This window comes from Beta vulgaris, chromosome 1 (genome assembly GCF_026745355.1).
Source record: "Beta vulgaris subsp. vulgaris cultivar EL10 chromosome 1, EL10.2, whole genome shotgun sequence".
Lineage (NCBI taxonomy): Eukaryota > Viridiplantae > Streptophyta > Magnoliopsida > Caryophyllales > Amaranthaceae > Beta > Beta vulgaris.
In genome coordinates this window covers 53448070-53461776 of record NC_079202.1, presented here as the reverse complement: position 1 = coordinate 53461776, position 13707 = coordinate 53448070, and the positions used below count along the sequence as shown (strand labels likewise).

Sequence of the window (13707 nt, the reverse complement as noted above, 5' to 3'; positions counted from 1 at the left end):
CCCATGGTTTTGCCAACCAAACAACTTCATATACTTCTACTTCCTAGGAATTTGCACTTCCCATGATTTGTTTTCTCAACCAAACAAGGCCTTATATTCATGCCTCATTGAATATAGACAGATTGTAATTAAATTTGATTGGATTGAAGTTTTTTAAGAAAAAGAGAATATATCGTTCAATGTGATTGTGGGCGGTATGCCCTTTCATATTCCACCCATAGATTGTCGGATTGCTTCTTCTCAGAGTACCATTAACCATGAGTGAGAAATAAGATAGTGAAGCAATCTTTAAATTTTGGGTCTTAACCATGATTGGAACAAAGATTGTAGGGTGATTGAAGGAAAAAATTCGCATAGGACACGGCATGGGTTTGGGCCTTTGGGGCACACTGCCTAATTTGTCAAACTTTAAAAAATTCAATGTGTTTGGCTGGAGATGTGTGTTAGGAATACAAGCCCAGTATAGTTGTCCATTACATTGTTCGAAGAGAAACGAAGTAGATGAACCAAGTAAAGAAGTGGTCTGTCAACTGGTTCACGGGTTTTGAGTTGTTGGCCCATGGAGCAATCCATGGGTTGTTCCGCGTGAAAAGCTACAAGAAGCTTCGGTTGATTTGTTCTCTACGACATGTTAATTAGTTTCTTCTTTGTAATGGTTGCACTATTCCTAGTTATTGTTTCCTATTTACTAGTTGTTTGTATTTAGAAAAGTTGTAAGATATTCTACATATTATGGAGAATATCTAGTGGTTGTACTACGAAGGTTGTTTAGTTTTCCTACTACTAGTTGGTCTAGTTTAGGTTGTATAAAGTCTTATATATAGGAGCTTATAGACTCATTGTGAAAGAGAATGTTTTTACCCCACCGTGAGGCACAATGTAGGTGCTTGAGGAAACACGCGTACGGGCAACGAGTGGTAGTTGACGACCATTGTTGAGGAAGCTTGGTGGGTGAGGCAATGGGAAACACATGTGTTGCGTGAGTTGCGAGTGTAAACACCAAATGGGTTGGAGTTGGTGTATAATGGGACGTGCACAACTAATATACACACGAGCGTTGGTGTATGGTGGCTTAGAGGATAGAGTCACTTGTTTGAGACAATAGGTATTATACCTAGTCATTCGGGACGCTTTGTGTAGTATGATGTATTACTCATCTTTGTGCTTAGTAATATTGTTTGGTGGTTTTTTACCCTTTGAGAGGGTTTTCCGCGTTAAATATGTGTGTCTTATTTGTCATTGTTGTTATCTCTATTGTTGTTTATCCAATTGTTTGTTGGGAAAAGATGATCGTCCCTTTCCCCGAACCCCTAACAACGTGAGTTGTGAAACCATGTTCATGCCTCATCAAACTTAAACTGAATCTAATTAATTTTTATTATATCTAAGTTATTTTTTTTTTGAAAGAAAGAAAGTTATTTTGTTAAGGTAAAGAGAAGGACATCGTTCAATATTATTGAAAATGGTAAGTTCATTCATCTTTCGTCCACTTATTTTGCGTTTGATTCTTATCAAGGGGATTGAATCCAATTTAGAACTATGTACTCTCTCAAACACATTTTTTAGGGGGTGTTTGGTTCACTAGTTTTAGGTATGAGGTATGGGTTTGGAATGAACAAAACCCATACCTAGTGTTTTTTTAACTTATTTCTAAATTTTAAGCCCATACCTCAAACTCATAAGGTATGGGGTTTAGAAACCCATGGGGGGGGTATGGCTCATACCTTACCTCTAGGTATCAAATAAAAGAATATTTTTCATTCTTAAATGAAACCAAACACAAGGTATTAAGTATCAAGTTTCAAACCCATACCAACTTGGTTTCATTCCTGATTCCAAACCCATATCATTATATGAACCAAACGCCCCCTTACACATTTGTCATATATTTTGCTCACATAAGCAATACGTTAAACGTACAAATATAAAATTGCAATTTACTATGTACTAAGGCTATGTTTAGTTCACTTGAAATTTTCTGATCTGAACTTATCTGATCTGAACTTATTTTTTCTGATCTGATCTGATCTGATTACAAGATCTTATTTTTTAGATTTTTCTCAATATATAAGAAAAAATATAGTCACGTCGGGTCTTGTTTGATTCGTCTCAATGAGTACTTTATTAATATTCAATTATTATAATTTTTACTAATATGTAATGAAAGATATTTAATAGTAAAAATAAGTTTTAAAAACTGATTGATCTGATCTGAACTTATTTTTTCTGATCTGATCTGATTAGATCTGAAATAAGCAAAAATAAGGTGAACTGAACATAGCCTAAGTAGGAGGATGTTAATGCAATTTATCTTATCAATATTTTTTAAAAAAATGTGATTGGGGAGTGTATGGTGGTTTGTGTGGGAATGCATTACACTTGATTGAGTTTTGAGATGAAAAGGAATTGAATAATCGTTGAGTTTCTTTTTGTTTGTTGGTATGCAAAATGGGAAAGCGAAAGTAAGTGGGGGTGGCACTATTTGTGTTGTCACTAATAACATGAGTTTTCAAATTTGGCTCCCGTGTGTCTTGACAAGTATATACCGTTAGAATCTTGAAAGTTGGTGGTAGTCGATCACCCTTCCAAAATTCAGAATTTATTTTTTAAAGGGGTCAAATTATATAGTCTAAATTCAGGGAAAAATTAATATACCCCGTGAGCCATGCCATATATTTGACAAAAACCATGGTTAATGTATTTTTTTAAAAGATAAATTTTATTAATGGAGTGTCAAACGTAGAGGTGATCATTTTGGCCGGGTTTTGGGCAGAATTTTTGGGCCCGCGGGCCGAGCCGAGCCTGCTAGGATTTTTTTTGTCTTTGGGCGGGCTTTGGACAAGCCAAAAACGACTTTTTTTTGGCCCGGCCCGTTTTGGCCCGCAAAAGCCCGCTAATTTAGGCCCGAAATAGCGGGCTTTGGACACAAAAATTCGGCCCGAATTTAGGCCCGGCCCGACCATTGGGCAAATGTTTTTGGCCGCGGCCCGGCCCATGATCACCTCTAGTCAAACGGCATCTAAAATAAATATTAAAGAACAACAAGATACAATCAAATAAGGTTAAATCAAATTCGCAATATAGCATAGCCCCTTTTTATTTGTTGAATCAAACATCTATTGATGACGAAGTCTATCATTATGACATAGTTTACATTTTTTATCGAACCATGTTAACCGCATCTGAGATTCAAATACCTTCATTTTGAGTAGAGGTGACCATGGGCCGGGCCGAGTTCGGGCCGGGCCGCGACCAAAAAAAATTACCCATCGGGCCAAATTTTTGTGTCCAAAGCCCGCTATTTCGTGCCTAAATTAGCGGGCTTTGCGGGCCAAAACGGATCGGGCCAAAAAATAGATTAAAAAGTCGTTTTTGGCTTGCCCAAAACCCGACCCGTTATTTTGAGTCTCGAACTTCAACCAATGAGAACAATTTCTCATAAATAAAAACAAAAAAAAAACATAGTCACAACTCCTATGTGGGAGAAGGAGATCTCCACAACAGAGACTAAAATCTCCATAACATGGTCTGAAAAAATCTCATAAAGAGATACTAAATTATTTAACATTACAAAAAAATGAACTAAAAACTGGAAATAAAAGAGGAAAAGGAGCTTAACATGACTAACTTCATTCATGACAGTTCCTAACTGATGAAAAAAATGGTAGGGGAGGCTAGGGTTTTAGAGAGAAAAAAGAAAGAGAGTGGGCGGTCTCTTTTCTCTTGGCTACATGGTTAACATATTCTTGGTCAGTATATTGATTCTATACGATATATTACCTATCTTTCTTGATGCAAAAGAGGGTCAAGTCCGTACAAAATAAAACTACTAAACAGCAAAACGAGGTGTGGCCACCCCTATATTACATATCAATTTATTTCTATATTACCTATCAATTTACACTAGGGGGAAAAAAGGAAGGTTTGCGCTGGAAAGTTTGCGCATTCTTCAAAACGCAGCCCTTCTTTATTGTAGGGCTGCGTTTTTTAAAAAAAGCGCAGCCCTATATAACTGAAGGGCTGCGTTTTTGAAGAAAAGCGCAACCCTTTTGAGAAAGGGATGCGTTTGTTAAAAAAGCGCAGCCCTTCTTACAGTCAGAAGGGATGCACTTTTTCTACAAGCGTAGATCTACTAAGTGAAGGGTTGCGCTTGTAAACAAAACGCAGCCCTTTATGGGCTTTTTTGAAAAACAATTTTCGCGGGTTTACCATATTAAGCGGGCTCATTCTCCTCTCCCTCATTCTCTCTCCTCTCTCACGTCTTTCCTTCTCCCTCACGGATTTTCACGGCTCAATCTCTCTCCTCCCTGACGCAGCCCTTCATTCTCTCTCCTCTCCCATTTTTTTTCTCTCTCTCTCCTCTTCTCTTCAAAAAAAAAACCGTCCTCTACTCCCTCACGGATCTTCACGACTCAATCTTTAATTCGTCATTCGTCGGGTTCGTGTTCGTCGTTCGTTCTCTATTTCCGTTTGTTCGTTCTCTATTTCCGTTTGTTCGTTGGCAGCAATTTCAGATCTATAATTTTAGGGGTTTTTTTTTTCATTTTTGTTTATTTTCGTTTATTTTGCTCATTTTTTTCATTTTTGTTCTATTTTCGTTCCTTTTTTTTTCTATTTTCGTTCGTTTGTTGGCAGGAACTTCAGATCTATAATTTTAGGATTTTTTTTTTCATTTTTGTTTATTTTTTTCATTTTTTGTGGAACTAATTTGATGTTCTTGTTAATTTATAATTTCATTTTGTTGAAGTATTCATTTGATCTTTTCATCTATAATGTTGCGGTCACATCAGACCATCTTGCTCTCAATTAATTCTCGTATGGATGGTTTTTCTAGAACATTCAGACATTCTTGATGTTACATATATATGGTCTATTGCATTGCACGTTTGATCTGATGTGTATGCCAAAAAGAATGAAGAATTGAACTTGTATGTTCTTGAGCCACAAATAGATGATTTTTGCGGCATATTTGGTTGTGCACATTGTGATCGTTCGTAAATTTTAGTTGTTCTTGGTATGTTTAGGAGTAAATTAAAAAAATGTAAAAAAAAAAAAAATTATGGGCCAAAAGGGCTGCGTTTTTGTGCCAAAAACGCAACCTTTTGTACAATGAAGGGCTGCGTTTTTGGGCCAAAAACGCAGCCCTTCATTGTGAAGGGCTGCATTTGAAAAGCGCAGCCCTACTTAAAAAGTGAAGGGCTGCTATGGAAAGGGTTGTTGTCAAAATATGCAGCCCTACGGGCCTTTTTTAGCGCAGCCCTTCCTTATATTTCCACTAGTGTTATAAGTTTATACTTGTACATATTTGTTGTTAGGATATTGGACTACACATAGAGCAACAGGTGATAGCTTAGTGGTGTTGGCATCACCTCCGATCCCAGAGGTTTTGGAATCGAATCTTATCCCTTGCAATTCAAGTAGGGATCCCCAATCCCCCCCTGTAAGGAACTTTATCTTATCTTTAAAAAAGTATATTGGACTACACATATTTCATATTAGTTTATACATAAATGATAACGATCTAGATCTGCTATCAATTTATACATATCTCTATTCTATAAGGCAAGGGGGGGGGGGCTATGGTGTCCCCCTTTGAATTTACGTATTCACCCCTCCACAAGATAAAAGTTTAAAGTGAAATTTCCTCAGGTACCCCTGAGATTTGACGTAATTCTCAAATTGCCCCTCACATTTAGGAAATTCCTCAGATACCCCCTGAACTTTGACTTTGTGCTTACAATATCTTTACTAATGATGGAACCTTAACGCCGTTAGGTTTTCCTCTATCTCCCGCCACTCTCCATCTTCACATCTTCTCCCACTATCCTCCATTAATGACATTCTAAACCTTCAATTTTCTCTTTCTTCGTCCACCTATATGCCCTTATCTCTCCTCCCATCTTCATCTTGTTCATCTCTCTTCATGTTCATGTCTCCCATCAATCCTTTTTCAAACCCTCTTCTCAATCTTCTTCATCTCTCTCTCTCCTAAACTTCACAACCCCTTTAACTTCATTCCTCGTTGTTGTCATAATACCAGCACAAACCTAGAAAACCCAACTCCCCCGACTTTGAGAAGAAGAAAATAAAACCTAGGCCAATTTTCTATGACTACATCCATGAAAATGGTGTGTAAAATCCATTTCTAAAACCTAGAAATTCTCATAGTAGCTTCACAATAAGAACAACAACAATAACCATCATCAATTTGGGGGAAATTCACAAGGAGAGAGAATTAACTTTACCATCGTAAAAAACGGGAGAAATTCACAAGATAAAGATGGGAAGGAGAGAGAGAGGCATGTAGGTCGAAAGAGAAGGAGAAAATTGAAGGTTTGAGGTGTCACTAATGGAGGATTGTGGGTAGGGATGTGCAAGGATCGGGTCTGAGTCGGGTCCAGCAGGACCCTATTTTTTTTTTCAGACTCAGACCCCTAAGGGTATGAAAAATTTGGACCCTGACCCTTAGGGTCTAGAGGTCTAGGCCTAAATTCTTTATTTAGCCAGATTTTCAGCATTATTAATATTAATAATCATCTGAAATTCGCATGAAACAAACAAAAAAAATCGCATGAAACAAACACAAGAATTGGCATGAAACAAACACAAACATATAAATTGAAAAAAACGAAAAAAACACAAACGAAACAAACACAATTCACAAACATATAAACTGAAAAAAAACGAAACAAACATACAAACTGAAAATAACGAAACAAACACAACTTACATAAGAGTTCAGAATGGGTGTTTGGTGTTTTAGCCTTTTAGAAAACCAGATTTTTTTTTAAAAAAAAAGTTAAAATGTATATATTATATAAGTTTAGGGTCTAAGGGTCGGGTCTGGGTCCAAAATTTTAAGACTCGGGCGCTAAAAAATTCACTTGGATTCAGACCCGGACCCTTAGGGTCTGAAAAAGTTGGACCCATACCCTTAAATTAGGGTCGGGTCCAACAGGGTCTGCGTAGGGTCTTGGACCCATGTCCATCCCTAATTGTGGCCGGGAGAAGATGAAAATGGAGAGGAAAAAGAGAAAGAAACCCTAACGATGTTAGGGTTTTGTCAATAGTAAGGGTATTTTGAACCTAAAGTCAAAGTTCGGGGGTATCTGGGGAATTCTCCAAATGTGAGGGGCAATTTGAGAATTACGTCAAACCTCAGGAGTACCTGGGGAAATTTTCCAAGTTAAAACCATTACACACATAAACTTACCAAAAACAAAAATCAAGCAAATCTCTATTAAACCCAATCAACTCATATAATTGTCAATCACATAAACTTGGCAATAAAAAAGATTCAATCAACTAAAAAAAATCATAATCAAGAACTTACCAAAAATTAATAACCACATACAATAAAAAAATGACATTCTCATTATAAAGACAACTCATGTACAATAGTAATCACAAATACAAACTCCAAAATAAATTCAGTTTTTCATTACTTGGATATGCAATTTTATCACTTATATTACTTTAAAAATGTTTTTATATACTATTTGTAAGTATTTAAATACTTCTTACTCACAAAATGAAGGTGAATGTAGATACATACTTTCATAATTTTATTTTTCATTTCTTTTTATACTGAGTAATAGTTATACCTAAAATGTCACCGCACGCATAGTGTGCAGAAAAAGCTAGTATAATATTTAAACCGATACGTATAAACTAATATGAAATATGCATAAAATGATAGCTAATTCTCCATGCCTTTTCTTTTATTGTTCCTACAAAAAACCGGAGAAAAAAACTATTGAACTTAAAAAATGGTCTAGATACCACTATTTTAAATCAAATTAAATTAAACTTTTTGGTGCACAGGACTGGCATAGCCCCAAAGAATAAAATTAAGATTCTAAATCTTTGAGTTACTCTATATACGGTAACCAATGAGACAAAAGTTTAAAGAGTAAAAGGGTAAAACATGACTATTGAATAGTTTGAACAAGTTTATTATACATTCAAACTAATAGGGAATTTAAGTGTAAAATTACATTGTATATGAAATTCAAAATAAGAACAACATATTGAAATTTCTCAATGAGTAATATAGAACGATTTTTTCACCATATATCCCTCGAATTTTTTTTTTGCACCATATACCTTTCAATTTTCCAAATTCACCATATACCCTAACTTGGGCCTTTTGACTGATAATTTTAGACTTCCTAGTCATTAGGCCCTAATCATCCTCTGACCCTAATTAACTAACCTAAACCAAATCATAAACCTAATACACTAACTTGGGCCTCAACCCTAACCACCCCTCCCCCACCCCTTACCCCCCATTGCCCCATCACCCCCTCACCACCACCCTCTCACCAACACCACCTCCTCACCACCACCCCTCCCCTTCTCCGGCTGACCCCCCTCCACCTCCCCTGTTGTCTGCCTGTCGCAACTCCCTCCCCTCCCCTTCCCCGACAATGTCGCGCGACCCCCTCCTATCCCTTTCCCCCCACAAATTCGCACAACCCTCTCCCCTTCCCCTGAAATGAAAAAAAAATCGACGGTTTGGAGGAGTTTGAAGGGGTTTCAGGTGCGAGGGTTTGGAGGGGTTTCAAGGGTGCGCGAAAGGAAGGGGAGGGGGTTGCACTGCGGGGAAGGGGATGGGAGGGGCGGCTATGCGACTGCAGGGGAAGGTCATGGGGGCGGCGCGACTGGTTGGGAAGAGGATGAGAGAGGGGATGCGGTGGAAGGGGGATGGGTGGTGGGGCAGTGGGTGGCTAGAGGGGAGGGGTGGTGGTTAGGGTTAGATTATTAGATTAGGAGGTTAGAGGTTTGACTTAGGTTTAGGTTAGTTAATTAGGTTTAGGGGAGATTATAGCATAATGACTAACGAAGTCTAACGCCGTTAGTCATAAGGGTAAGTAGATATTTTTTTTTTAAAAGTAGAGGGTATATGGTGAATTTGGAAACTTACTAGGGTATACGATGCAAACAAAAATTTGTTAGGGGTAAATGGTGAAAAACCCAAATATAGAAAGAACAAAAGAAAATGGAGGTAATAATTCCTCTATTTCATGTTACTTAAAATGATTCTCTAGACACATTTGACAGCACATAACTTTAATCATAAATATCTCTAGTAAAAATCTTAAAAAATTGATATTTTAAAAGTACTTCATTCATTCTTTAAAAGTTGCAACGTTTACCTTATTTACAAATTTTATATTAATTGCAATGTTTTCTTATTTGCTAATATTATCTTTCTCTCTCTTATCACATGGGTTCCACCTTTAATTTATTTCGATCTCTGCTCTTCATATGACTTTTTAAAACAATGTGTCAAAGGTTAATGTTGCAATAATAATAGAGCGAATGAAGTACATGTCTAGATGAATCTCATAGAGCGGATGAAGTATATGTCAAAGATTAATGTTGGTTTCTTTCCATGTTAGCGGAATTTGGACTTTGACTCCAGTTGAAAGTTGATTTAGTGGTAGGATTTTGTGCGGGATTGCAACGACGATTAGTACTTCGCAAATCGCATATAATCGGTTGAATGAACTCTAATTTTACAACAAAAGTACATCAAGCCGTTATAAATCTCAAAAAATTATGACCATTGATAAATTTTTTATCATACTTCTAAATTTTTAAGATATTTTAATTACAAATTTCAAATTATAAATTGTGTATGTGGGTCCCACCTTACTTGCTGTATGACTTGTTTCATGACTTAGATTATGAAGTGATAAATTTGCAAAATGTTGTCGAATGATCCAAATTAGATCATCCAAAAACCATGAATGAAAGACCAATTTTTTTTTAGATCACACTCCATGATGCATTTTCATGATTAAAAAAATGAGTGGCTCTGCTCTTATGGGCCACAATCAAAGTATGACCCATCGCAGCTTAACGACTCGGATCAATTATTGAGCATGTGAGTCCGGGCCCCAGATTCGCATTTTCAAAGTTGGACACGATCTGGGCTGGTATTGGGCCAACATTCTTCGGCAGAAGTAATGAAGCATGATCAGGTCCAAAAAACTTAGTGGTTGTTTTCATTGAAAAATACAAAGCCGCATATTCTAGAAATCTCATTTCCTATACTTATTGTTTGTTATTGAAATATTACAAAAGAAAGTATGAACATCTGTACTGAAAATAAGTACAGGGTCTTAATACCCACGTACATATAAACATCTATACAAATATATTAAAATGTGTGTGAAAGAAAGCATATGTGTCACATGACACTTTCCTTATGTTTCTAATGCAAATGTTTTATGTCTACATGTACTCCTCACTTTATATAAAAAAACATGTAAGTACAAGGTATCGAACACGTGATATTAAATGAAAAGTATGAGTTTAACCATCAATATACTATGACTTTGTTGTCTAATGTTTCAAATAAAATATGATAAAATCTTGTAATAATTGTAATTAACTAAAAAGACTTAAACAAGTATATACATTTCTAACACTCTTATTACGTAACTTACAAGAAAATATTGTTATCATAATCTCTTACCCCAATTCCTTTTAAGATATTGTTTTCAAACTCAAAGCTTTCAATTTTTTTACTTATCAGGTCGTAACGTGAATTTTTCAATTTCTTAATGCATAAAAATTCGAAAAGTAACAAAATAAATTATGAAATTTTAAAATAATAACATATTTGTTTATTGTAACTGGCTTAAGCCATCGCCTGGGCAAAAAAAAAAAACTAGTATCTATACAAATATATTAAAAGGCGTGCATAAACAAGAAACTGTGCCACGTGACGCTCTCCCTATCTAGGGAGTTTTACTTCATGTAAAACATGTACAACAAAAAAAAAATTAGAAATTGCGTAGTATAGGGCTTGATCCCGAGACTTCAAATACATATACCAAAGTCTTAACCACTAGACTAAGTTGTATTTAGTGCTATTATCATAAAGTATTATATTAATAATGAAATTTTTTCTTACCCGGGGTATAGTCCGGGCCTAATAACTAGTTATATATATAAACGTTGCGTGACAATATATACATGTCACGTGACACCTCTAATTAACAAAATTAAAATTAGCTTGCAACAAGATTAGGACTCGTGACCTCTTGCTATTATATCATCACACAATTACCATCTCAACTAAAATTTAGTCATGTTTTAAGTGTCCACATTATTATGTTTGTACCTTTTAAATGTTGAGATTTCCTTAATATATTTTAAAATGGAAAAAGAATACGTATCGAGTTCGAAAAACAATATCAATCCGTAACAACACTCGAACCCAAATACTAGTTTCTAAATTTTTTGCGTGATTAGGAACTTACCTCCAAATCCGATGTATTTTAAGAGTCCCACACACTTACTCAACTGGTGAGTGTATGGCTTTATGCTGACATACATCGGTCATCACTCATCAATGATAAGAAGTGCAAGAGTTTTTTACGAAAACGTTAAAAATCGTATATAGAAGCACATTTTAACTGAATTCAGAAGATTATAAATGGGCTGAGATACGCGGTGATGCAACTCATGGATGACTACAAATATCTTCGCATCTGTACAAAACTCATTGTTAAGAAGCCCAAGTTCCGGAAGTGATATGCTCAAGAGTTAACTAGATACATCACCCTATCCGCATGTATACAAGCCCAACTTTCAAAACTGCAATGACTAACTTTTTTTATAAATCGTAATCGACAAAAAATATGGCATAGGTTAAAGGTGTTTATCTTTCAAGGTTGCACATGGAAAAATGAGCTCGACTCGATTAAAATTCGATTTATGGTAATTCGGCTTGATTCAGACTCGATTCGAGATCTTAACGAGTCAAGCTGAACTAGGCCAAGCTCGACTAAAAAAACTCGTGAACAAGCTCGATTATTATTTTACATAAAAAAAAAATAATATAACTTAAACTTTTAAAAAGTTATTATATACTAAAACACTTTAAAAGTTATTATACGTATCCTTTTATAGAATTTTTTCCTTGAATAATGCCAAAAAGGGGATTAATTCCCAAAATGTGTGACAAAATTTTTTATTTCCCTGCGTACCGTCCACGAAGGACGGCACGCGAAATTTTTTTTTTTTTAAAAAACTACAGTAAAACCGCTACTCAGAGTAGCGGTTAATGCATAAAAACCGCTACTCAGAGTAGCGGTTATATTTAAAATCAACCGCTACTCTGAGTAGCGGTTTTCCTTAATGAACCGCTACTCTGAGTAGCGGTTTACAAGATTCAATGTCTCACATTTGTTGACATTCTTTAGTTTCATTTTTCTCATGGATAATGACGTATATTTCTTTTCAGTTGGCTTCGAGTACACATCAGTAGGTCCCACACAGCAGGTGGGCTTCCTTACTACAGGGATGCACTTGACCATCAGACGGACGAGGGTACATAGGCTCGTACTTGCCTAACTTATATACATTGGTAGACTCTTTGCCTAATATTTGTAAGATTCTATTTTTTGTAGATGACTTGGCAGCCATATACTGATGCGATACTGGCGTTGTTACCTGCTATATGTCGAGCTGATCGACATGTATGGCGCACAATGGCCCCACTTATCTGTTTCGACATTGTAGAGTTCCATTTCCCTGGTCGAGTTATGCGCCAGTTCGGATTCGAGCAGACGATTCCCGCACCTTCTGATACGAGCACAACCCTTCATGCCATTGATCGGAGGTCGAAGAACAAGAACTATCCGCTCAGACATCGACCTTACATTGCACATTGGGATGAGCGCGAGGGACACATAGTTCAGGGCACTCCTTTTAGTGGTCGTACTCATGCCTTTGACGAGTATATGATATGGTTTCGTCGCATCACGAGGTTACGCCTGACGAATCCATCGAGGCGACCACCTTCTACACATTATCAGCCTGCGTCTGCAGATATAGTACTGGTAAGTTCACTGATTTTTAGTTGCACTTTTATTTATTTATACAACTATATAATATGTATTTTTTTCTTTCTATTCAGGCACATACTTTATCTGATATTGCTCATAGGTGCGGTACTGTGCTAGAGGCTTCTGAGTCATTGCCTCCAGATATGGTGCGTGACTTGTATGCGCAGACATTGCAGACTATGAGGGGACTGTGTGTTGATGCTGTTGGCCGAGCTGGACATGGCCACATCGTACAGGGCGTGCCTACTTCTGCTGGATATACATCGACTTCTACATCTTCTACGTCTGCTGCCCATATATCTACCACGTCAGCTTTGCTTTCACCTCCAGTCACTCAGAGGGCCTATCGACGACGTTCTGACACTACTCCCCCTTCTCTTGATGCCATTGCAGAGACTCATGAAACCACACCTAGCTCATCTACACCTTCACAAAAGAAGAAGAGAGGGTTTTAGAAGTTTCATTTATTGTTTATGTAGTTAGTTAACATTATTTTCTCACTCTAACTTGTAACTAAAATTTTTTTACATACATTTGAATGTGTATGAACTTGGTGATGAGTGATCAATGTGTGGCTTATATTTGGTGTTGTTGAATGGAATTTGGTGCTGGATTTGCAGGTTGGATAATGTTGAAATTGGAGGTTGGATAATTGTTTGGAATTGCAGGTTGGATAATGTTGAAATTGGAGGTTGGATAATTGTTTGGAATTGCTGGAATTGGAGGTTGGATGCTTGTTTGGGATTGCTGGAATTTTTTTGGCTTTCTGGCAGTTGGCCAGTTATGTGGAAACAATGCAGTGTGGGGTGTAATGGGTACAAAACCGCTACTCGGAGTAGCG

The 13707-nt window shown here is 36.7% G+C and overlaps 1 protein-coding gene across 1 annotated transcript; it reads left to right on the top strand.

Moving 5' to 3' along the window:
• The first annotated feature begins 12509 nt into the window (after positions 1-12509).
• Positions 12510-13321, top strand: LOC104905338 (serine/threonine-protein phosphatase 7 long form homolog). Its single transcript, XM_010693849.4, has 2 exons — positions 12510-12860; positions 12938-13321. Exons 1-2 carry the CDS (start codon positions 12510-12512, stop codon positions 13319-13321), a joined length of 735 nt encoding a protein of 244 aa, XP_010692151.1.
• The last annotated feature ends 386 nt before the right edge of the window (positions 13322-13707 follow it).